General features: G+C 43.3%; 3 protein-coding genes across 4 annotated transcripts; 1 reads left to right on the plus strand and 2 right to left on the minus strand.

Moving 5' to 3' along the window:
* Positions 1–15: 15 nt before the first annotated feature.
* rfc1 (replication factor C (activator 1) 1) lies at positions 16–9,425 on the minus strand. Its single transcript, XM_080879401.1, has 23 exons — positions 9,292–9,425; positions 7,879–8,025; positions 7,716–7,791; positions 7,106–7,201; positions 6,725–7,011; positions 6,559–6,630; positions 6,350–6,427; positions 5,919–6,260; positions 5,695–5,808; positions 5,423–5,602; positions 4,985–5,089; positions 4,342–4,765; positions 4,127–4,239; positions 3,904–4,018; positions 3,512–3,600; positions 3,128–3,265; positions 2,336–2,431; positions 1,991–2,244; positions 1,777–1,894; positions 1,362–1,507; positions 1,043–1,256; positions 613–795; positions 16–522 (listed from the first exon to the last, which is right to left on the minus strand). Exons 1-23 carry the CDS (start codon positions 9,292–9,294, stop codon positions 433–435), a joined length of 3,480 nt encoding a protein of 1,159 aa, XP_080735527.1. The 5' UTR covers positions 9,295–9,425; the 3' UTR covers positions 16–432.
* Positions 9,426–11,095: 1,670 nt separating this feature from the next.
* Positions 11,096–17,866, minus strand: rpl9 (ribosomal protein L9). Of its 2 annotated transcripts, none has more exons than XM_080881317.1 (8): positions 17,794–17,866; positions 17,211–17,257; positions 16,997–17,112; positions 15,352–15,447; positions 15,095–15,227; positions 12,985–13,065; positions 11,679–11,808; positions 11,096–11,208 (listed from the first exon to the last, which is right to left on the minus strand). In XM_080881317.1, the coding sequence occupies exons 2-7, from the start codon at positions 17,254–17,256 to the stop codon at positions 11,702–11,704; spliced, it is 579 nt and encodes a 192-aa protein (XP_080737443.1). In that variant the 5' UTR covers position 17,257; positions 17,794–17,866; the 3' UTR covers positions 11,096–11,208; positions 11,679–11,701. The 2 variants fall into 2 exon arrangements, with proteins under 2 accessions (XP_080737443.1, XP_080737442.1); XM_080881316.1 differs by having other exon boundaries at positions 11,096–11,211; positions 17,794–17,864.
* Positions 17,867–18,292: 426 nt separating this feature from the next.
* Positions 18,293–24,509, plus strand: lias (lipoic acid synthetase). The gene is made up of 11 exons (XM_080881315.1): positions 18,293–18,583; positions 18,832–19,001; positions 19,816–19,909; positions 20,499–20,579; positions 20,755–20,911; positions 21,174–21,231; positions 21,312–21,440; positions 21,690–21,835; positions 21,919–21,989; positions 22,064–22,175; positions 23,037–24,509. The coding sequence occupies exons 1-11, from the start codon at positions 18,500–18,502 to the stop codon at positions 23,090–23,092; spliced, it is 1,158 nt and encodes a 385-aa protein (XP_080737441.1). The 5' UTR covers positions 18,293–18,499; the 3' UTR covers positions 23,093–24,509.
* Positions 24,510–24,759: the final 250 nt, after the last annotated feature.

The following is a 24,759-nucleotide window of genomic DNA, read 5'->3' on the forward strand; positions in this document are numbered from 1 at the left end:
TCACTAGGCAACACATTTCTCTATTAATACTCGTGTATTTTTGTTTGGATTTTTTTTTTTTTTTACAAAATTGCAATTTACAGGAAAAAGAAGCTGTGCTGACTGCAGAGCAAAAGCATTTCTGTACTGTAGTTGTAGAAAAAGAAACAGTCCTCCAGCCAAAGTCGCATTATCAGAAAGAGTGAACGACACTCCTGATGAGACACGTTCCTACAGAGATGTACAGACATGATGGTGGTGGAGCGAGAAGACTACGCACATCATTTGTTCAGTATGGCGAGATTTGGAGTTAAAAAAAAAAAAAAAAACCAGGTGCGACGCTCCTCAGTCTGCATTCAAGTGTTTAAAGGGACCAGTTTTACTACTTTGGATAGATACAAGTTCAGAGAACATCATCAGTCCAGTCCAGGGCAGCTAGTTTTCTTCCTCGGGTCATTTCTTAGCCTTGCCTTTGCCCTTGCCCTTTCCAGAATCCTCCTTCTTCTCCTTGTTTGACTCCTTGGTGGGTTTGGCCTTCTTGTGCTGCAGGGAAGAACAGGAATGCATGTGTGAGAAATATACAGAAAGGTGAACTTAACACTTATAATGATCCCAGAGCTTGAATGCACTCACCTTAATCATAGCGTCTGCTTTGAGCCCCTCTCCTTCGTCTTCAGACTCCGGATCTTCCTGGCTTATTTCCTCCCCTCCCTCAAAGTCTCCTCCCCCACCACGGCGGCCTTTCTTCACCACTTGCAGGGAGTATGGTGTTAGGTGGACCTCTTTATTGTATGTCCGTGTAAAGGCGGCCTTTACCTGGAAGGTGACAACGACAGGTGTCAAAAGTCGCTGGTTGTTGGGACGTAAAGACATCCAGTTCTGTTCTCATGAGTCGCAGAGATTGACGAAGCAATTTGAGATCATTCACGTCATAACTTTGGTTTTAAAGGTACTTTTTGTTATTCCCTTCTGTAGATTTTTAACATTTTCACCACCACCAGGGGGCCTCAGTAGTAGCGGTCATTATCAGTAGGAAAACTTTTAAATGTTGCCACCTCCTCACCTTGGAGTCCAGTTTGGAGTAGGGGTCGGGCTGTCCTCCCCAGACGCTGATCTCCATGATGCTGTCCACGTCCTCCTTGATGAGCTGATAGTCGTCCAGCAGCTGCACGGCTTCGGCAGCGCCCTCTGCTCCGTGCTTCTGGAGTGGATTTAGAATCGCCTGTCGCAGGTAGTGCAGGTAATCCAGGTTGACCGCCTGTTTGCTGCTCAGTGTCCTGAAAAGAGCCAAGCAGATAAAATAATTCAGTGTTGCAGCAGCAGTTTGAGCTCAGCGATGTGTTAAAAGCATCATTTTAAGACGATAAAGAAGAAACACTGACTTTAAACCCATGTGCGAGGACAGCTCCTGCACGATGCGTGAGTGTTTATTGGTCGAGGAGTTCTTGCCGAGCCAGCTGGGGAAGATCGGGAATTGATTCATGTAGCCTCTCATGAGCTCGCCTGGTAACACACTGGCATAAATGGCCTGCAAATATGCACACAGACACACACAAACACAAGAAGAAGTATGATCAGGGGCTTTCATCAGAGAAGCACCTGTGTATGCATCCCACAGGGAGCCTTTCATCAACGTTCAAGGCTCACTGAGCGGCTTTCTGTCCTGTTTTTCACGCTCTCATGATAAGCTAGCTGCTGCTTTCACTATGATTAAAAGAAAATCTAGCAATGCTTTTGTTTGTGTGTGTGTGTGTGTGTGTGTGTGTGTGTGTGTGTGTGTGTGTGTGTGTTAGTTACCTGGGTGGGTAGCAGTGACCAGTTTTGTCCTGAGCGGATCCGTCTATCCACCAGATCGCCATCACAGATGGAGTCAGCCGTCTTACTGAGCAACACCAGGTGGGACTTCAGGTTGCCACTGCCAAAAAAAACAAAGGAAACGAGCAAATTTAAAATAAAAGTTTGACATCTTGGTCAATTTTACGCATGGGATGAAGCAGGTGGCCTCTCTCACCCTGCAGCAGCTGGGCGCACGTGCAGGTAGTTCTCCTGGACGAACAGCGGCGCCAGCGAGTAGTCGTGGAAAAAGAGGTCCGACTTGTCGATGAGGCTCATGCGGGCCGTCTCCTCCCCCGAGGCAAACACCTTCCTGCAGACGTCAAACGGCCCGAGCTTCATGTCCTTGCGTGCGCTGGCTGCGTCGGACTTGCACTGGTCGTACGTCATCACCTTGTCCTTGGCTGACCACATGCTGAGATTGTGGATCACCTGGAGAGGAAAACAGCCACAGTGGTAAGGAGGTAACCACAGGACACAACCATCTCAGGCTCGTTATGAGTTGACGCTTTGATTTCTTTACCTGTCGGACATCCTGATTGGAGGCTAAAATGATTTCGTTAAGAGCTGGGGGCGGGATCCTGATTCCCTCCTTGAAAGCAATGGACATCATGGCTCCCTGAGAAATGAAGAAGTAAGCGCGACTGTCATAGATGCTGTTTGCTGTGGTTTCTCTGGGTGACTGAAACTCTAGTGTTCATCACTCTGTCACTTAGCACAAACCCAACTCCAAAAGCAGCTGGGACACTGGATTACATATAGATAAAAGGAGGAGGAAACGATTTTAAAACCTCACTAATAAAATCCACAATAAAAGAAAACAATTAAACACAGAAAACATCTCAAATGTTTAAACTAAGCTTATTTAGAATTTGATGGCAGTAACAAAAGGCTCAAAAGTAAGTGGTACTAAAAAGAAACATCTGGAGGAACATTTAGCAACTAATTGGATTAACAGGCAAAAGGACAGTGACATGACAGAGTATTAAAAATAAATCTTACAGAGAAAAAGGTTCTCAGAAGTAAAGACAGGCAGAGGCTCACCAATCTGCAGAAAACTGCAGAACAATTTCAGAATAATGTTCCTCGATGCAAAATTGTAAAGAGTTTGCGAATATTATCATCTACAGTTAATCTCCTCAAAAGATTCTGACAATCTGGAGAAACCTCTGTGCACGAGGACAATGCCGAAAATCTTCAGGCCCTCGCATTAAAAAACACACAAGTTTGTCATGCAAAGCTCTGATTAGTGTTTGCACATCTGGAAAGGCACCATCTATACTGAAAGCTATATACAGGACAGATGTGTGAGTACCTTGATTTGTTCCACTCGCGGTCTCTGGAAGCGGAGATCGAAGCAGTAGTTGGCCAAAGATCTAATCTTCTGGTGGTTCCGATCGTTGCACATGCAGATGATGGGGATCTTTGAATTTTTAATAAGGCCGATCATTTCCTACAGGAGCAGAAACACATCAATATCGAAGAAACAACAGAAATAAACCAATAAGCATGTGATCTAAAGGTCAGCTGGAGAGGTCTGAGGATCAGACTGAACTATTTTCTGTTGCAGTTGCTCAGTCGACCATCAACCAGCGCTGAAACCTGTGAGTGCTTATTTTCCACATTTCCCTAATCTAAAACTTTTAACTTATAAAAGTTAAGATCTCTACAGTCTGTAAAAAAAAATGCCGTCATTTACCTGAATTCCTCCGCGGTCCTCGTTACCAGCCATGCCGTCGACCTCGTCCATGATCAGCACGTGTTTACTGCTCACTGTCTGTGACGTGCCTGCAAAACGCCAAGAAACAAGAAGAAGGTTTAAGTGTCACTGATTAATCGTTTGTATGTTATGTTAATTTATTAAAAAGTTTGTCCAGCATGCACTTCATAAATATTGTAAAAGCACAGCCAGAGTTGCTGTTTAAGAAAAAGTGGAATAAATGAGCTCTTATCTACTTTAATGGAGAAGTCACTGCTGTACGAGAACAACAACCACATCTGTTTACCTTTGCTGTTTTAATAACAGCCTGTGCACAGACTGCGTGTCATTTTTAATCACTTGTATAAAAGGCAGCTGAAAGCTGGAGTGACCTTTGTAGAAGTTCTCTATGCTGGTGTTGTTCAGCGACTCGGCGACGACCTCCTTCAGGCTGTTTTTGCTGCGAGTGCAGCTGGCGTTCATCTCCACATAACTGAAGCCCAGCTCCTGCAGGACGACACACAGACGCAGTGAACGCGAGGCTGAGATTAGAGCGGCGTGCTCAATACGCACACAGACTGCTCACAATAAATCTGTGTGTGTTTTCACGCTGACCTCGCAGACCAGGGCAGCCGTGGTGGTCTTTCCCACCCCTGGCGGGCCGGAGAGCAGAGCGGCTTTGAATCCTGAGCCATCGTCTTTCCCTCCAAACTTACCAAACCGAGCCGCTGCATAGAAGAAAGCAGAAAAGAACACACGCAGACTTCAGCACAGACGGGTTTAAAAAGCTGAAATCGACCAAAAACAAATCACGTTCAGTCTTCTGCTACCTGCTGGTTTGCCGCTGCCGTGGTTTTTGTACCAGTTCTGCAGCCAGCGCAGCAGCTTGTTTGCACAGCTCTGGTCCCCCTGCTGGCCAATCACAGCCTTCAGAGAGCGTGGACGGTACTTGTCCACCCACAGCAGGCTGCCACCCTCTTCTGTGGGTGATGGAGATGATTGTTCTGGGACAGAAGAAGAAGAAGAGGTAGCAGAGGAAAGGCCCAGCTCCCTTCGCGCAGTTTGACCCGAGCCTCTCCCGGGTGGAGTCCCACCGTCTCTGGTCTTGGTACCGCGGCCTTGTGCCTGTCCCGTCTTTGAAGGGCTCGGGGTGTGAGGTGATCTGGAATTACCCTTAGAGGGAGAGATCTTCTGGGCCTTCGGGGTGCTCTTTGAAGCCTGGCTTGGAGGCGTCTTGGTCTTTGTGGTTTTGCTCTATGTGACAAAAGCAGAGGGTATAGAAACCCAGCGGAAATGGGTAAAATTCATCTTTTAATGTAAAGCGTTTATTCCGGGAGCAGAAATGAGCAGCTGTGACACAAGATAAGTTATATATATATATATATATATATATATACACATACACATACTTTTTTAGTTTAACTGATGTACAGAAGATTAAATCATACATTACAGGATAATTTCAATACTGACCTCAGCTTCCGCAGCGATCTCATACTTGGACTTCTTTCCTGGTTTGGTTCCGATCAGCTCCAACAGACCGTCTTCGTCGAGGATCTGGGTGCCGAAGCTCTCCGCCTGAGAAACGCAAGAAACAAAACTATGGAGCAAAATGTTTCACGTGTGTGTGGGAAAAATAGAGGATAATAAAGAAAAAAGGAGCAATTTTTATTATCATTTTCTGCCATTTTTTCGTATCTGGAGCTCAAACTGTTTATCCTTAAAGTCTATCTTAATTTATTGAATTTCCTTATTTTCTATCATGTGTATTGATAAAGTACTCATAACTCACATGATCGGTGCTGGAACAGCTAATCCCTGTGAGATAAAAGCTCGGGCTTCAGACAGTTTTTTCTATTGATGTCAAATCCTTTAATATGGTGATGCATTCATGTTCAAAGAGATAATCACCTTCTCCAGCTTCGATGCACCGCTGTCTCGGCCCTGAATCAGGTAGGTGGTCTTCTTGCTGACGTTGCCCGTCACCTTGCCTCCGTAGCGCTCGATGAGAGATTTGGCGTCTTCTCTCTCCATGGACTCGAGGACGCCGGTCAGGACAAACACGCAGCCCTCCAAACAGTTTTCTGCTCCCTGGAAAACACAAACCACGCAGGCAGTAAAGCAAAGGCAGCGCAAGCTTGCTGGCCAGCTGAACGATGGCGTCTACAGCGAGCACAGGTTACCTTCGGGATTTCCTTTGAGCCCAGAGCTCGTGGTCCATCTCTGTTCAGGAAGTTCCTGTAAGCTGAAGAGTTGGCCTTCTTCTTCTCTTGGTCGTCAGGGCTTGTGCTCGTGCTCTGAGACAGAGGCAAATAATCTGGGTTTTAAATTGTTTGAAGTGGATATTTTTATCTATATGCTCAGGTTTTTTCTTCCTCTGATCTGATAGGTCGTCTGTGTGGCTCACCTCCGGTTTCTTGGGAGAAGTCTTAAGTGCGGTGGGCGTGGTTCCAGTTTTGGGGGTGAACGTCTTCTCTGAGATAGATGAAGCGTGGGGCTCCTTTTTGGGAGAAATTTTCATCTTAGTAGGGGTTTTGCTCTTTACCCCTTCGTTCTTGTCATCATCCTTTTTCTTCATCATGGCCAGTTTGGAGCTGGCTTTTACAGGAGCTGTGGTCTTTTTGGGAGACGGACTAACCACATCTTCAGACACGCTGGTCTTCGAGCTGCTCCCAGGGGCGGCAGCGTCTGTGGCTTTCTTTTTGGGGCTCGTGGTCAAGACTTGTTTTTCATCAGAGCCTTTGCGAGCCTGGATGGTTGGGAAGACAAAAGAAACAAGACTTGAAATAAACTTGAGAATTTAATTGCACAAACCTTTTTAACGCTTGCAGCCTTTACCTTCTTCGCTTTTGGCTCTTCATCCAGCATGGCCAACGTTCTGGCAAACTCCTCATCCTCGTGGACCTGTTTCTCCAGCTGAGAGTGAAGCAGCAAAAACATGAGAACAGCAGAAGAGCTGTAATGAACTACGGGTCAAAGCCATCTGTCAATTTACTGAGCAGCTCTAATTCAAAGTCAAATAAACCAGCAGTGGCTGATCAGCCTACCTCCATGTCCTCTTCCATCTGCAACTGCCTGGCGATTTCCTCATCGCTTATCAGGTCGTCTGTGAGAGTCGGCTGAGGAGTTTTTACAAAGGATCGTTACTGAGTCATGAGAGGATGAGTAAAAAAAACAAGGAAACACACACAGAAGTAATGCCTCAGTACTCACAGCCTTTCGTTTGGTGCTGGCTACCAGCTTCTTGTCCGAGCGCTGAACACTCGCGCTGCCAAAGTAATCGAGTACTGATGTGGGGGTTTGTTTGGACTGAGGGGGCGGAGCTGACTTTGGGGTGGAAGGCACAGGAGGAGATTTTGGTGTGGTTTTTCCCTGGGTGGAGGATGGCTTGACGGGAGACTTCCCCGACTGTTTGGCGTCCGCTTTTGTCGTTTTTGCGGCGCCGTTCTGTTTGGATTTGGAAGTTTTCTTCAAGGACTGGAAGTTGTCGCTGTCTGAGTCTACAAGCAGAAAAGAGAGGCCTCCTATCACGCGTTTATAAAAAAAGGACATTTTCCCTTTAACGCTGGGGTAAGAGCACATCTGAAGCATCACCTGTTTCAGAGACGTACTGCACGGGATCTTTTTTGTTCGTCTTCGCTTTCTCTTTGGGGGATTTCGACTTCCTCACTGGCTCCTCCTCATCTGAGTCTGAGCACAAACACAACGCATCACTAGAACCCTGCACAGAAACGGGCTGCAAGGCTCCAAGAAACTCAAAGTGGAAGGGATCATGAAGAAGATTAGGTGAGGAAGAATGAGCTGTGATTGGTCAGGAGCACATGTGAGACTGTTGAAAACTACAACATTTTGACCCTGCTAGTTCTTCTAGTTCTGAGGGGGTAAAAATTCAACTTTTATAGGGGGCTAATAATTCTGTCCTCATCTAAATCTACAATCTATTTCCATTCATCTTTGGATGAAAATATGAGGCTAAATCTTTTGTAAACTTTAGAAAATGTGTGTTATCTTTTTTTTTTTTTTTTTTAAATCCAGATGCACAGTAGAGCCTGAGGATGCTGCAGGTCGCTGAGTCCCCGCATACATCTCATCAAACAGCAATAAACTACATTTTAAAGGAATGTATTTTAACAAATCCTTTAAAAACCTTAAGAAAAATAACAATGCTGTTACACCGAGACATCACTGTGGAGGAAATGCCTACCCGAGGCTATGACTGCGTGCTTCTTTCGTTTTTTCTCCCCATCCTTGCGTTGCTCCTCAGTTTTTTTGCTTTTGACCTACAGAACACGAAACCACAATAAAGCCGGATAAACAGGATGAAGAGGAACAGAGAAAGGAGACAAGGAGAGGGGGCAGCTCCTCACCTTGTTGGCCTCTTTCTTCTTCTTTTTCACCTCCTCGTCCGTTGACGAGGAATTCTTCTTCTTCTTCTCCTGTTTGTCATTTCCGTTCGGGGCAGGTTTCTGCACCGCAGGCTTAGCCGACGTCGGTGCAAAGAACCGCCTGATGTCCTGCACACACAGAAGAGTACAAACTGTAAGAATTACAGAATTACGTAAAAGGAAAAAACAGGGAAAAAAATCACTTTTATCAAAACTATACATCCTGACTCATAAAGTGCCTGGGAGTAGGAGCTACGAATGCAAAACTATTTCATTCTTTGACATCTCAGTGAGACTTTGTATCCTTCCATCCTACCCCATCCACATCTTTGCAGCTCAAGCACATGATCTCATTTTGCAAATTAGAAAAGATGAATTTCACAGTCAAAGGCAGCTATATTCATTTTTTCCCCAAAAAGTGGAAATCTTTTATTATTTTAATTATTTACCAATCTTGTCTGTAGACTAGCTCACTTATTTTATACCTATTTGTAGTTATTTTGGTTCCCCAATAACTTATTTTACTTAAATCCATTTTATTATGCTTACTCAGATACATAAATTAATACCGACTGGCCCTCCTTGATAATATATTCATACCCACTAGTTCCTCCCTATATTTTCCCTAATTGAATGAAGCCATCCTCTTCACTCTGCTGCTCCCATTAGTGGACATAACCACCATCTGTCACACCAACCCTCTGCATGTCCTCACTACATCTATGAATGTTCCCTCATCCTGTCACTCCCAGTGAAAATCTTAGCATAAGGACATTTCCTTATGCTAGGTTTTATGAGTTTACACCACGAGTCAACTTTTGATTTTACATCAGTTAATTTAGCTTTTTTTAAAACAAACAAACAAACAAACAAAACGATTTTATCTTTAGTTTTATTTAAGTGAATTAAAATCACCTTATTGGCACCCAAACAAAAACAAACGTATTCAAAGTCAGCTCAGTCTTTTCACTCATGCCACAGATGTTGCTGCTTCACTGTAGCCTGCAGTGCAGCTGTGAGGAAGCATCTGCACCTGTGTGTGTCCTTCTACACCCACTGCTTCATGGTTTTCCTTTAAACTGTCACCCCTCTGCATGTTAGTCAGTGTGCTTCCACAGCAGACCGCACAGCTACACAAACTACAAACTGTACGCTCTTACACTTCACAGATTTCACCTTCTTCACCTGCTGCTCAAAGCTTCACCTGAACCAAAGGATTGAAGTTTATCCTCTTTAGCAGGAGCTAACTGCGCACTGCGCTTCATCATCATCATCATCAGTAGCAGCAGCAAGGTTTAACCACACAACAGCATCATTTCCTCCATATTTACCCGCTGTGTTTATGCACACAGGCTCCAGGTTTGAGTGAAAAAGCAGCTGAAATATGTCACGTACCATTATGAACGCGCTTTCTCGCTGTGTTGGTCTGTTATCAAAAAAAAGTAAGAAAAAGCTTCAACTGCTTGGCGCGAAGCAAGAGTCCGCAGTCGCCTGGAAATGACGCTCCGGCAGCTGGTTGGCGTGCGTCACCGCGTCACCACGAGTACGTTTTTTTATTCGACTAAAGAAAACCTAAATGTTTACAGATATGTCAAGATAAATAAATAAAAAAAAGTTTAAAACAATAAATAACAAAAATTATTTTTTTGTTGTGGTATAAATTAGCAGATTTTTTTTTGCATTCATTTCTTATTGTGAAGAATTTCCGGTAAAATCTGCGCGCTTTTACCACTGAAAGCAATGAGCTGTATCACTGATTTGATAATGCTCGACTTTCATATCCATAATTGTAGAATTGAAAGTAAAATAAATAAATATATGAACTAAAATTAAACTCAAAAAATGACCACAATACATATGGTTTGAGCAATCAATACAAAATAAAAATAAACTGTAGTGTCTGCACTGTTTGAATATTGTTTAAAACTTGAATAACCTACAGATTCTAACTAAAAATGCAAATACAAATTAAAAAAAAAAAAAAAAAAACTACTCTCCCGGAGGAAAACACCACTCAAACTACTTCCTTTCATTTTTTCCCCCCAGCAAATCCACTTTCTTGCTTCCGCGTTATTGTTTGTTCTTTAAAAAATAATAGTATGAAGAAGAGAAGCGACCTGGATGTATTTAATCCGAGTTGTATAGCCCAAATAATTTATAGATACTGTGAGGAATGAAGGTTTAATCTTTTTTTTCTGCTCCTCTTGCATTTAAACGTGAGACCTTCACACAAACCACACATGGTGAGTTTATGAAAACCTTCAGGTTAGGTTGCATTTGAGTTCCTCTGGTTTTAGAACAGGTTGTCTGTTTGACTCCTGGTCCTCCTGAAGATGTTCCTGAGGTCAGACAAACGCCTCACACATCAAACCACCTCAGTCTGTGTGAGACTGAAGTATCAGCGCTGTGAGGAGTCTGAAATGCTGTGCTAAGAACAAAAAGTAAAAATCTAGGTAACAAATGTGACATTTGTTTTAGGCAAGTCTTAGGGTTAAATCTTTTGCTTTTAGTAGTCTGTGTTCGATTACATGTTCAAAATTAAAACTTGCCATTCTGGCAACAAACCAGTGGATGTGCTGGAAACTGTCTGTGAATCACTTTGGTCCTCAAGAAATCTCAGTATTTTCACAAGCTCCTCAGTGAATCTGATCCATCAGTTTTATTATTATAATGAACTACAAGGAAAAACTGACCATGAGCTTAGCAGAAATTTAACAAAAACAGTATACTTGTATAAGTAAAAGAAAATCAGTTTTGGGGGCACAGTGTTGTAGTGTTTAACACCGTCGCTGAGCATGATCCCAGCATTCTGTCCACGATGTACTTTGCATCTCATCCTGTGACAGCAGGGATCCAGCCCATTCACAGCCCTTAAGTTCATCGGTGATTACAATGTCTTTAGTTTTAGTATTCAAAACCTGGCCGGTGAAACAACCTCTAACAAGCACTGTTTGATTATTAATATTCATCCTGAATTTCTTAAATCTTTCCTCTGAAACAGAACAACTCAAACTAACAGTGAAGCTAAACTAAAACAAGGAAATCCACTGAACAAAGTGAAAATAAAAATCTTCAAATCTTAAACTTCTGATGATGGGTAGAACTACCCCAGTGACTCTTTCGTGTGCAATTTATAACAATATCAAGATTTTGCTGAACTATTCTCAAAAACCAATAAGAAAGGGAGGCAGAGACTGGATTAACTGGAAAACACATTAGTTTATTGGTCTTATTAGCTTGTCATTAGCACTGTGCTGTGCAGGAACTTCCTGATGTCCTTCTTTCCGACTGTGGTGGTCTGCTGGATCAGGGCTGCTGGAAACAAACAGAGGAGCCGAGTGTGAGGACAGAGATCAACTGAGTGGGAGGATTAATGAAGAGTTTACTTCAAAAATAATGGGCAGCTTTAGGAGCACAGATGCACGCTGTGGTGCACATTCATGCAAACAGTGACGCCAAAAGCATCCACACAAACACCACATGGGGCTGGAAAACAGTTCGTATCAGTTACAGCTTTTATGAAACTGGTAATGATCTGAAACTGCCGATAAAATGTTAAAAGCCCAGTCAGATTTTTGGAGATTGATTCACACATGAAGGCGACTTCATGTAAGGAGTATTTATTAATGGAAAATAATTTAACTACATCCATGAGCCCCAACAAATAAGTTTAAATAAAGTGGAGCAGCAGCGCATTGTGTAAAAAGATCTGAAAGAATGAAACCATTAAAAGGAAGAAAAACCAGCAGAGCATGCAGGACAGGAGGATGGTGATGTCTAACCTCCGAGAGTGTAGGTGTAACTTTTACTGTTCCGGTTCCAAGACTGTTCCCTTCTCAGACACGTAAATGCCGTCCAAGAACTTCCTGATATCCTTATTTTTGACAGTTGTGGCCTGCTGGATCAGAGCAGCTGCAACAGAGAAGTTGGGGTGATAAGTAGCACATCACAACAGGATTACACAAGATTCAGGAAGGACTGTGTGACACACTGTTTGCTGTCTTTTTGGCTCCAAGTTCAAATTTCATCTCCAACGTGTTTACTAAGAATCTGGATACAAGTCCAGAAAAACCTGATATGTCCCTGAGGCAGCGGTCTCATACCGACCCTCCTTTTTATACATGCAGGTCGAGCTGTTTGGATTGTAGCATGTGAATCAAAAGGTAGTTAAAAAGGTCTAAAAGCATCTCACACTCGCATCTCACAGCTCCATCAGGGATTTACAGGAAAATCCACCTGCAGGAGCATTTTGACTTTAAACTCATTTTCAGAAATTATATACAGTCTTGAGTGGATTATGGTCAGGTGACAGTTTTTGGCCTTTGTTTGACATCAATATGATATTTATACTCACTGCTGTATAACAAAGCTTTGCCTTCAAAAGCTGAGCCAAAAAAAAACAACTAATATGGACAAAAACTAAAAATACAGATTCTGGAGAACAACTATAGACTAGCAAAAAAAAAAAAAAAAAAAAAAAAACCCAACTGAGGTGGAGCGATGGGGTTTTTGTTCATCAAAGTAGACGTGCAAACACAAGACCGTGCTCAGTCCTTAATGTAGAAGAGTGAAGGCGAAAAATCAACTCAAGGAGAAACTCAAACTTACAATAGTCTAGAAACACTGGTGAGATCAGACGCTGTTCTTCTCTGATTTGAGTTTATCCTCTTTCCATAATTTCATTTGAGAACCTGAACTTAATGTCTGTCAGATAATCGATAAAACCCTCACTGCACCCCAGTAAGGAGAACAGTAGGACTTTAGGTGGAGGGAAACTTGATCAGAAGTCAAGTGTGATAAACTGGATTAGCAGCTGCACTGATGTCCAACTGCATGTAGTGTGTACAGATGATGTGCAACAACTGTCCACAGAGTCCAGTTTTCCAACCATAAGGTCGGTGACAAACATCCGCTGATGTTTTATTCACTCTTATCTACACCGAGCATCAAGGTGACACTGAATCAGTTTCAGGACGGCTGCGACTGAAATAATGAAAAACTTCTCATCTGCTGGTGGAGCTTGACATAATCATATCATTTCATCCTATGGTGTAGAAAACCTAAAGAGGAAACAGCAGGCAGACGTACCAGAGTTGGACACCAGCTCAATGTCGTTACCCTCCAGGACCAGCTCGTCCTTCTGTGCGGCTGAGACTGAACACAGCACACCTGAAAGAGAACAAAGACAAAAGTTTAGTCTTATTATACAAAATTAGAAATGTTTAAAAAAAAGAAAAAACCTCCACTACATTTTCAGAAATATTTGTCTGTGTTTTGTTTTTTCTGTACTACTTGAACACTAAAGTGGCCCTCCAATGAGATGACAGTTCCACCAAATAATAAATATCCAGCTTCAGACATTACATCACCAAAATGAGGCGAGCTCAGGATCTTTAGATCTGCTGAGAGAAAAGTCGATATGCTTAACTGACCATGTTTGAACTCTGAGTGCAACTCCAGACTTCATCACAAATTAAAGAATCTGCTTCAATGACTCCACAAAGTCTGCACGTGCCTCACTCTCTGCCAATTCTAAATCCCTCCTCAGAGACTCACTACACCAATTAATCTGTATGTGCCTGGCGGGACTGTCGTTCGAGGACGCTGAAGATATCTATCTATTCGGAACCGTGATAACAGGGTTCATGCTGATCGGAGTTGGCTTAGCCCTGGTTTATCGGAGAAATAAGAGAGCGGAACCGGCTGTTCAAACCCCCCCAAGGCTGCCCGCTGGAATCGCAATGGAACGAGGCGCAACCTCTCACAACGAACGTAATATGGTCAACACCTTTGAGACGCTTACAGCTGCTGTGAAGGCTCAAAACAACACCGTTGAGCGTATGAGGGGAAACATCAGAGAGAGGCCTGCTCAAAATGAGACCCTTGAGCGACAGTTGGAAGACATCGCGGAATGGATCACTGCAGTTGTGAGGTCTCAGAATCAAAAGACTGACAACACCATGGAACAGAAGTTTGATACCATCATGGGGAGGCTCGCGACTCTCCAACGGGAGATTGAGAGGCCAGTGTCAGAGTGTTAAAGAGCAGCCTGAAAATTCTCCTGGGCTGCTCGCATGGAAATTAACAAAACCAACATGAACATTGCGGATCCCCATCACGGCGCCAGCTGCAGGCCCAAGGCTGGAGCCGAACAATCACTCCCTGATAACGACTGTGTTACGGCTATTCTTCCCATCCCATGCAAGGACACCTGGATTGGCTGGAGGACTGTTTACTTAGCCTGATAGTTCAGCTGAGACAGTGTCCTTCGGCCTATGGACACGCACACACATACACTTACACTGATAGGCACTCACTCATCCCCCTTCCCTTTCCAACGCCTTCGATTCTTGTTTCCTGCGAGGGAACACGGCGGGTCTGTGTGCCGCGCTGGAATGGTAGCACTGTGCAGGGCGGCTGCTGTGTTCACTTCGGATTACTCCTCACCCCCCACCCACCCTTGTGGCTTGTCATGTCTTCACAATGTTGTGCTGTGGACATTTATGTGCTTTTTGTGCAGAGGAGTTTTTTTTTGTTTCCTGTTCTCATGCTGTCCTACCATGGAAGCATAGCTTGAGTAGGGGTCTCTTTTTTTCCTCTTGTACTTTCCCCATTGTAGTGTACATTTCAATGTTTTTTCTCTGATTCTACCAATCTCCGACCTGTATCCCCATGTAATGTTTGTGCTATATGTGTAAGGTCGGGGGGGGTCCCATTTCACTGCAGGGCAACCTGCATGTGACGAATAAAGCTTTGATTGATTGACAAAATAATTTCCTAATCCATAAATTTAACGAGCCCTGGTTTTCAAATCAGCCGTTAGCAGTTTTTGCCCAACCAGCAGCTCGTTCAGCTTCACAAGTGTGTGAATTTCATGATTTTAGTATGATGCCTCTTGGGCTTTGAACTGATGAAACAAAAGATCAGAAAAACAAGTCTTTAATGATCTTTAAAGATAATTTGACATTTTGAAGACTAAAATGATAAATTCACTGTGGTCCCTTCCATCTGGCTATTTTAACTTTTAATGTGTCACAAGTATTTGTGTCTAATCAACCACAAACCCAATATGAAGTTATACATAACTTCCAACTTCTCCTGACAAAGTCATTTACGCCACACCTCAGAAACTTTGAATATTTCTGGACTTCACACGTGCCATTCTCATAAACATTTCCATGATGTGACGCAGACTCACCACCCCTCATTCGGACACGGCGAATGTATTTCTCTCCCAAGAAGTTCCTGATCTCGACCAGGGTGCCGCTCTCCTGGATGACCACGTTGATGGGGAAATGGGCGTACACGGAACGCATTTTGTACCGGAAACCCTGCAGTGGCACAAAAGCATGAGAGGCAAACAGAATTGATGCTGGAACAATAGGCAGGGTCAGCCAGAAGCATGCACAGGGTTTATAACTGGACCGACTGAAACAAGCATATCTGAGCTCTCACCAAAGTGACTCCCTTGATCATGTTCTGGACGTGGCTGCAGATGGTGCGGACTGTGGCCAACTCCTTCCTGTTTCCCCACCATTTATCCACACGAAGCTGAGGAAAAAAAAAAAAAAAAAAAAAAAAAAAAAAGCACAGCAGCTCAAATCACTTGCATGAAACAGGTGTTGAAGCAATCAGCCCACATGTGAGCGAAATACTGGCCTTGCAGACCGCCATTGGAAAATGCAACCACATTTACCTTTTGCAGTAGCTGCTGTTTACCTGTTGCGATACACTAACTACACCCCGGCTAACAGCCTCAAATCTGACAGGAACACATGTCAGAACACCAAAAACCAACTCTGTCGTCCAAATGCATTAATGTCAGTATACACTTACTATACAGCAAGTGCAAACCACACAGACTATTGGACACATTCTAGAGGTTTTAAACGAGGGGCAGCACGGAGGTGTGGTGCTTAGCCCAGTAAGAAGGTCCTGGGTTTAAATCCACTGGTTGGCCAGGGTCTTTCAGTGTGGAGTTTGTATGTTCTCCCCTTGTTTTGTTCTTTCAGAGTATCCTGGTTTCCTCCCACACTTCCAATATATGCCATTCATCCGCTTCTCCTTTTCAGGGTCACAGGGGGCGCTGGAGCGTATCCCAGCTGTCACAGGGCGAGAGGAAGGGTACACCCTGGACAGGTCGCCAGTCTGTCGCAGGGCTAACACACAGAGACAGACAACCATTCGCGCTCACATTCACTCCCGCATTCACAACTATGGGCGACTTAGATTGATCAATTAACCTAACCCCACTAATTGCATGTCTTTGGACTGTGGGAGGAAGCTGGAGTACCCGGAGGGAACCCACGCAAACACGGGGAGAACATGCAAACTCCACACAGAAAGACCCCGGCCTGATGGTGGAATGAACTCAGGACCTTCTTGCTGTGCGGCAACGGTGCTGCTGTCAAATATATGCATGATACATTAATAACAAAGTGTGCCATAGGCGTGAATGTGAGCATTAACAGCTGTCTGTCTCTCTGTGTTAGCTCTGCAATAGACTGAAAACCTGTTCATGCACCCTGCCTCTCGCCCTATCACAGCTGGGATTGGATCACGTGAAGAAAACAGTTGGATGGTTTCAAACGCTGATATCATCTCAGTCACAGCCAGTCAGATATTTCAATAGTTTCCCTCTAAAATTAAAGACTTTTTCTACAACTTGTTCTTAGCACTGTTGACACCAGCCGTGTATGTATTAAACCTTTTTTTCAACAGTCATATAAACAGCCCTGTACAAAAACTCATTCTGCAATCCACTTATGGCACTTTTAGGCAAAGCACATAACTGGCTTTTAGGATTACTCCCATTTTAAGACAATAAATTGACATTTTAAGCCCTTTATCTACAAACTTCGCACTGAGCAGAGTAGTTTGAAGACCCGACCAGTTCTTAAAGCACTTTTCTAAATGATGCAGTTGTTAATTTTACATATCCAACCTCAACCAAAACAACTCACTATTTAAATCTGAAAACTTATACACTCTAAAATCACACATCCTTAATACCAAACATGTGTGATGCCCTCCTGCCATCACATCCTGGGGCTGCTAACTTCACTTTAAGTAACTTAGCATTATTCTGGCTCTTTCATACCTTCTTCTGTTTCTTGCCCAGCAGGCTGAGCTCCAGGTTGATGTGGTTGAACTCCCTGGTGAGCTTGCCACGGGGGCCTTTGACAGTCACAGTTCGGCCCTTCAGCCTCACCTCGACTGCCGCACAACAAGCACAAATATAAAAAAAAAGGTTAGAAGCTACTCTACAGACAGGACATAAATACATCTGTGTGGAAAACTGATTTTCCCCTTACCATTGTCGGGGAGGTCGACAGTTTGGCTGCTGAGAATGGTCTTCATTCTGTAAAGAGACAAAATAGGTGCTTTCAACTCTGAAAAGTTTGACTGGCTAAAGATTCAGGCTAAAGCGTGTATGCCTTTATATCTGTGATATTAACAGCTCCACAATGACTGTTTACTAAAGTTCGGACTGTGAGATACAGGCACACCACACTGGTGTCAGCAAGCTTTAGCTACAATGCTAACAGAAGTAAGCATTAGATAGCCGACCAGCTCCTTTCATGAGATACCGATACAGTAAAAACGTTAGAAGTTGTTAAATAACACCTGGAGCCGCGCAAACGCCATGTTTAATATGAGCATTGTTGAATCCGCTGTGGGCCTCAGCGCTTACAGAGCGCCAGGCCTCAAGCATCAAACCTGATTAAAACTAACATCATATATCCCGACAGAGCTAAAGTAGGCTACAAATACAGATTATGGTGAGAAGTGTAACATATTCTCAGTGTGATGGCTCAAAATCGAGCGAAATATAGGTTTAAGAGACATAGATGTAGTTAGATGAAAGCAAGGCAACAATTTTTCGGTTATCCTCACCTCGCCGGTAGCAGAGGAAAGGAGGAAAGGACGACGTCACCACGCAATTGTACGTGCCACCAGCAGGCATTACCAGACGATCGAGGAGCGCATATTTTGGATGTAAATATTTGAACAGACGTGTCGCAAACCACCAAAAAGATTCCAAAAGTTAAAGAGCAGCGTTTTCTGTTGTTATTTTTTACTGCAAGCTTTTCAAACATTTTATTTAGCTTTGCTGCATTCGAGTGGCATCGTACAGTCTACATTCAGCACTCCCAGAGACGCGTTCACTGTCACTTCACTGCAAAGGGATTGCAACATTATAACTGATGGGCGATTTCGCTTACTTAAGTATTGTATAATATTGAGTATTGTCTCTCAATTTGAATCTGATTCAATTTGTTAAATAGTATTTAAACATGTTTTCATGTAAGTCCCTTTCAAATTATCATCATTAATGGCCATCTTTTAGTCCATCTGTTGCCTTATTTTGTTTTAGAAATTTTTTAATGCTGCCATAATGTTATGTTCCAGCTCGTCTAGTCTTCATTTTAAAATATATCTATAACCCATTAAGTTCGTAAAAAAATCACCTACGTTGAAATTTTAGCTCATTTTTTTTAAAGAATACTTTCCAATTCTGTCCGCTTCACGTGAAGCACCAGACCAAAGCAGTCGTTCACCGAGGTGCTATCCCAACGTTAACCGCCTGCTAGCCAAAGTCATGGCGCTACTCAAGCAAAGTTGTTGCGTAGCGGGTCGTTTCTCCACAAACCACCTATGGCTGAGTCCCAGATGCATCCCACACGTGAGTAGTTAAATTCACAACTCAGTCTAACAAACTTGGGCTCGGATAGTCTATTAACGGCTCCAGCCGGTGAAAAAATCTGACTGCGGGCTTCCCAGCTGGGTCTGTCAGGAGGCCTCTGACAGATTGTATGTGTCTAAGCGAATATGTAGTTTAGTAGCCGGAGTCGTGACCACCTTGTCAGTGTGAATTGCCGTGTGTAGAAACACAGAGAAGCTCCTGAACTAATCGTCAGTGTTGCTCTGCAGGTTTACACCAGCTGCTTATCAACCAGACCCTCCCCGGAGAGAAGTGACAGAAAGAAGGAGCTGCTCAGAGACGACGGGCCTGACCTGCAAGACTTTATTTCAGGGGAATTATCTGAAAAAAGCAAGTGGGCTGAGTACAAAGGCACCCTGAAGAGACAGAAGGGAGAGAGGTGAGGCTTCAGGCCCCGGGGAGCTTGAGCTTTGGTTTGAGTCCATGTTAAGATGCTGGCATGTCTGAGTTTTAAACTCATGATCACTGACAAAAATAAACAGACTGCATTTCACTTGTAGCAGCTGTTGGATTATACTAAATGATAGGTCGACTATCATTTAGTATAGAAATCAGCATCTGCACGTTTATTTTGTTCTGTTAATGCACACAAACAGAAGCTGAGTCTCTGAGTCCAAAACTTCATCACAAACACTGCTATAAGCAACGCTGTTAAAGCTTCAGTAAAAGCTAGTCAAAATGTTTGCATTAAACATTCAAATGGAAAAATGGATTTCAGAGGAAATATAAAAGTGTTTGTTGGATAATGAGCTGTTGGCCTGCTCGGCTCTACCATAAATGTGCAGACACATGCTATAGAGAACAGTTCAACACCATAATGAGCATTAAAGGCGAAGTCGACACATGCAAAAAGTAACGGGCGCTTGGTTAGCGCCCTGCAGCCAGTCACAAAAGATGCAAGTGAAGTTGAGATTAAGAAAACGACTGTTTAGTAGCAAAACGCATCCAAATGCATGCAGGATTTTTCATCATAGAGCTCAAAATACAGATGAGGACAAAGTTATTACATGTAGGGGCATCAGGCAGACCTGAGAGCCTGCCACTAATTCTCAATGAGCTCTTCCCCGTACTGCAGGCTCTGACCTAGCAGGTTTCTTTATTATCAGTAAACGTTTTTTAGCAGTATTTAGACACAGATACTTAGAGATGAGAGCACTGTTAGACACCGAGCTGTCTGCTGTTGTTCCTGTCAGGCTGCGGCTTCCTCCATGGTTGAAGACTGAGATCCCCATTGGAAAGAATTACAACAGGCTGAAGAACACCCTGAGAGATCTCAACCTTCACACGGTAAGTTTTCCGTCTGTAAGTTGTCAGGCAGCCCAGCTGCTTTTTGGCTGCTGTTAAAGAAATGTTTGAGGTGCAACTAATGTGATCTTTGAAGGTCTCCGCTGATTCGCCTTCACACTGCTGTAGCACTGACGCACTTATCAAAATATTGCAGTTTCTCAGCTCACTGAACGGCACATGCTACGTTTTTGACTATTCAACCTTCAACAGAAAGGCTGAAAAATGTTTAATAAGATAAGAAAGAAATTTTGAAATTCCCGTGTAACAGCAGCCAAAACATTAAACAGCCCATTAAAACAGTTTAAATGCAGTAGGATAGCTCAAAAAATTCCAAAGCTTCCAGCACCCAGTTTGGATTTCAGCAGATGGCTGCCCCTTCCTGAGCCTGGTTCTGCTGGAGGTTTCTTCCTGTTGAAGTGTTTTTTGTGTTGTTGTTTTTTTTGCCTTCCCTCTGTCACAAAGTCCTATCTCATAGGAGCTCATCTGGTTTTGGAGTTCTTTCTAATATTGTTGGGTCTTTACCTTACGATATAAAGCATCTTTAGATGACTGTTGTTGTGATTTATGAATAATCTGTCTGTTATCTCAGGTGTGTGAGGAGGCCAGGTGTCCGAACATCGGGGAATGCTGGGGAGGAGGAGAGTACGCCACAGCCACAGCCACCATCATGGTGAGTCTCTGCTGCTCTCTGAATTTACTTCCAGTTTTTGAAGAGGGCAAAGAAGCACTTTAATCTTTAATATTCACCATCTGTTTTTTTATGAACTGGCGCTGCCATATCAGTGTTTTGTATTTGTCTGGATTCTTTGTTCTATTTTAGCGAGATAATGTATTTGTGTGTGTAGCTGATGGGAGACACATGCACCCGTGGGTGCAGGTTTTGCTCAGTAAAGACAGCACGTCAGCCTCCGCCTCTTGACCCTGACGAGCCGTACAACACAGCCAAAGCCATCGCCGCCTGGGGACTGGATTACGTGGTCCTCACCTCGGTCGACAGAGACGGTACTAGTTTCTTACCTGACTGTATCTGCATGAGTCTCTTGCTGTTGTGCATCAGCAAGAATTACATGAGTGACGATCAACTGCATTGCAATTTGTAGAATTTAATAACATAAAGCTGTAAAGAAATCAGACTGTTCTGTTTTTAACTTTCAGTTTACAAATACAAAAATGTCCACAAATTAAAGATAAAATTCAAGGCATTTTCAAAATATTATATATCATATATATCTTAGATTTTTCTTCTCTCTGTATTTTTGTGCAGATATTGCTGATGGTGGAGCGGAGCACTTTGCTAAGACGGTTACTAACCTGAAAGAAAGGTAAACACGACTCCGCCCCTTTTGGATTTATTACATTATCTGAATGTCTTTGTAAAAGCAACTTTGATCCTGCCTGCTAGAAATCCTCAGATTCTGGTTGAATGCCTGACTCCTGATTTCCGTGGAGACCTGGCAGCGGTGGAAAAGATCGCCCTGTCGGGATTAGACGTGTACGCCCACAATGTGGAAACAGTGCGCGAGCTACAAAGGTACTGAGGGATTTTTAATAGACTGTAAGTCCTCAGAGTCAAAATCTGAGCATCTAATTTCTAGTTCTCCCATTAAAAAGCTTAAATTCATGGTCATAAACACACATTATAAAGCTGGCTCGTGTGAAGTATTGTTAAAGTTAATAACAACATGCAATGTCGTTACACTGCAGTAACACATGTTGACCAGCAGGTGGTGCAGCAGAGACATTTCTCAGATGCACAGTGATGTTTGTCGTGTATTTACAGGCATGTACGTGATCCCAGAGCAAACTTTGATCAGTCTCTGAGCGTCCTGAAGCACGCTAAAAAGGTCAAACCGACGGTGCTCACCAAGACCTCCATCATGCTGGGGCTCGGAGAGACTGACCAACAGATCGTCAGCACTATGACGGGTGTGTAGTCCGCTGTCTCACGCACACACACATTATAAAAAATCAGACAAACTCTACAGTTTTCTGACAGGATGTCATTACAGAGTTGCGAGAGGCAGAAGTGGACTGTCTAACACTCGGGCAGTACATGCAGCCGACCAAACGCCACCTAAAGGTAAACACTCCTACTGCTGTGCTGCTGGCTACAGACACATTCACTCTGACTCTGTGCGTGTCTTTGGGATTTAGGTGGAGGAATATGTCACTCCAGAGAGGTTTGCCCACTGGGAGAAAGTTGGCAGTGACATGGGCTTCACCTACACAGCCAGCGGACCACTGGTGCGATCCTCCTACAAAGCAGGTGAGAAGTGATGTTAATAAATGTTTATTAGTATTTTTTGGATATATTAATATTCAACATGTCCAGCCAGTGTGCAAAGAATATTAAATCTCTATATGAAATCATTTTAGTTACATATTTTTAACTTTGCACTTCTGGAAACATATTATAGACTTTGTCAGATAAACATTGCAATTTTTTTTTTTTAAAGAGACGATCAGGTGGGGAAAAGAGTGCCTAATGAAGTGCACAAATCATCCTCGTGACTGTCCAAAGCCAACTAAGCCAAAAACATTCAAATAAAAGTGGAGATATTAGGTCAGAGATAAAAAAAATAAAAACAAAACACTGTGATCAGGGATATCAACTATAAGCATAATTATATGATTGCAAAGACAAAAGAGAGACAGTTAATTTGTTTCAGTTAAGAAGAGAAATCATGTTATTAAACGTGGCTTTGCATTTTCAGACAAATTCAGCAGTAAAACTTGGGCCAAATCACTCAATAAAAATTAGATCAATTCACGTGGTGGAAATGAGCTTCCTCTGAAGGGCGGGTGGGCTCCCCCTCAGAGACAGGAATGTAGAGCTCAGTCATTTGGAAGGGAATCGGTGTGGATCTGCTACTCCTCCTCCTCCTAAATGAGGTATTTTAGGTATGTCCTATTTAGAGGAGGACCTGGGGCAGACCCCACAGTAGCCTTAAGAGGTTATCTCTCTCAGGTGAATTGGGAATGCTTCAGGGTCCCCCATGGAAGAACTGGGATAAGTGGGCAGGGAAAGTAGGTTTGGGGATCTCTGCTTAGACTGCTGCTCCTGTGAACGGGACAAGAAGCAGAGGATGGATGAATTCAGTGCATTTCTTCTTTTCTTTCTTCACAGGCGAATTCTTCTTAAAGAATCTACTGAAGAAGAGGGAAACAGAAGCAGCAGAATGAGGAGCCTGCTGTGTGCGTTCAGCTGTACGCAGTGACAAAATGAGCTTCGTCCATCTGTAACGTAATGCACCGATTTAAAGTACAGCACAGGAAACATGTTTAATATTAGTACAATGTTTGTGGGAGGCATTAAATAAAGCTACAGAAGTGACAATAACAGACTTGTAAGTACAGGGACCATACTCTAACTGCTGCTCTGTGTTCCCTGAGAAAAAGCCAGAGGGCTGCATTTTAAAGAGACTATCAAAGAACAAACAGCAGACACGTTGGGTAACCCGAGTGTCCACCAACTCGCCCAGCTGTCAGGAGCAGAGGCTGTAATTTGCTTCCGCTCCTTGGGGATTCCTAAATCCCATCCCTCGTCTCAGTGAACTTTGGGTTTAAAAAAAAAAAAGCTATGTTGAGACAACGCCGGTCTCTGCGATTCTTTTGGTCCTGGTAGAGATCACGCTGAGATGTTTCCATGTTTTACACAATCCTTTTATTACCCATTATTCTTACAGATGCATCTGGAGATCAGCACACTGCAGTCCTATGCTAAAGGCTGATCTAAAGAACTCCACACAACAGTTACAGTTATAACCTCTGGTCTCCTCCCCCCTACAGTAAACACCCCCACAATGGAAATACACTAGTACAGTGGCCAAGGGTGCTGACACCCTGACCCCATCTCCTTTTAAGGTAGTGTCCCTTTGCCTGCCCCTCACCCTCAGTAATTCTTGCTTCCTGGCCCAGGTTGATTGTCCTCCTGCCCTGCACCCCAGTTCTTTGTTCCCATTCCAGGCCTTCTTACACCCATTAACGGCCATATTGTAATATTACAATCAATCCCAAACTATATTCTCTTTAACTATGATGTATATTAAGGAATCTATTCTCAACAGCTACTGACCTTTAACAGTGGGCTCTGTTCACGATCACCTTGTTGTGGAAGTTTTCGATTAAATAAAGCCTACAGACGAGCAGTAGCTAACACTCTTTAATCCAAACACACAAAGACAACAGACAACCAAGTTGGCGGAGAGCCTGCATGACCGCGGGGCAGACGGTCAGCAGAGTCTCCCTGAGCCTAGCATGGCTCCCAGTTAAATACCTTCTTCAGGAACAAAAGGCAGTACGCAGCTGTTTCACACCTTAAGGTTCACACTCCCTTGCTACCTCCCAGAGTCCTCGAAGAGACAAAAGACTCTTCCTGTGGAGTTGTCTGCTTCCACCAACTTCCTTACTAGACCCCCACCATTTGTCTTACTGTATGAGTGTGAGACATGTTAAAATCCAGTGGCACCAAGGCATTATACAATAAAATAATGTGATTAATACATAAGTAAAAGAAATTCCTATACAATCTTCATGTCTGCTTCTTTAGAACTGATTTAATGAAGCGGGATCCTTTTTTTTTTTTTTTTTTTTTTTTGATCAGTCTTGTGATACAAAAACAAGAAGCACCATCCATCCTGTACTGTGTGGAAGAAAGGTACAAAGCAAGGGCAATTAGCCTCCCAGCAGGTAAATGGGTGGCAAAAGATTTTGATACCCGTGTATTTGCTGAACAGCCAATTTGGAAGAAAGTGCACTTTTTCTAGAGTAAAACAGTGTAAATGTCACAGCTGGACAAGAAAGATGTTTGTGCTGCACACCGATCAGTTCAAATGTACATTGATATTTAT

The sequence above is a fragment of the Rhamphochromis sp. 'chilingali' genome (assembly GCF_963969265.1).
Source record: "Rhamphochromis sp. 'chilingali' genome assembly, chromosome: 4".
Lineage (NCBI taxonomy): Eukaryota > Metazoa > Chordata > Actinopteri > Cichliformes > Cichlidae > Rhamphochromis > Rhamphochromis sp. 'chilingali'.

Excerpts from the sequence above, each read along its gene's own strand:
- rfc1 (XM_080879401.1), bottom strand. Across the intron at positions 4,019-4,126 it reads CGGCTGCCCTGGTCTGCGAG|GAGCTGGGCTTCAGTTATGT; the intron begins GTCAGCGTGAAA and ends GTCGTCCTGCAG. Across the intron at positions 2,245-2,335 it reads CCAATCAGGATGTCCGACAG|GTGATCCACAATCTCAGCAT; the intron begins GTAAAGAAATCA and ends TTTCCTCTCCAG.
- rpl9 (XM_080881317.1), bottom strand. The coding sequence starts at position 17,256 with ATGAAGACCATTCTCAGCAGCCAAACTGTCGACCTCCCCGACAATG. Across the intron at positions 17,113-17,210 it reads TGTCGACCTCCCCGACAATG|TCGAGGTGAGGCTGAAGGGC; the intron begins GTAAGGGGAAAA and ends GTTGTGCGGCAG. Across the intron at positions 11,809-12,984 it reads TGAGCTGGTGTCCAACTCTG|CTGCTCTGATCCAGCAGGCC; the intron begins GTACGTCTGCCT and ends TCTCTGTTGCAG.
- lias (XM_080881315.1), top strand. The coding sequence starts at position 18,500 with ATGGCGCTACTCAAGCAAAGTTGTTGCGTAGCGGGTCGTTTCTCCACA. Across the intron at positions 19,002-19,815 it reads AAGAGACAGAAGGGAGAGAG|GCTGCGGCTTCCTCCATGGT; the intron begins GTGAGGCTTCAG and ends TGTTCCTGTCAG. Across the intron at positions 20,912-21,173 it reads CACCTCGGTCGACAGAGACG|ATATTGCTGATGGTGGAGCG; the intron begins GTACTAGTTTCT and ends ATTTTTGTGCAG.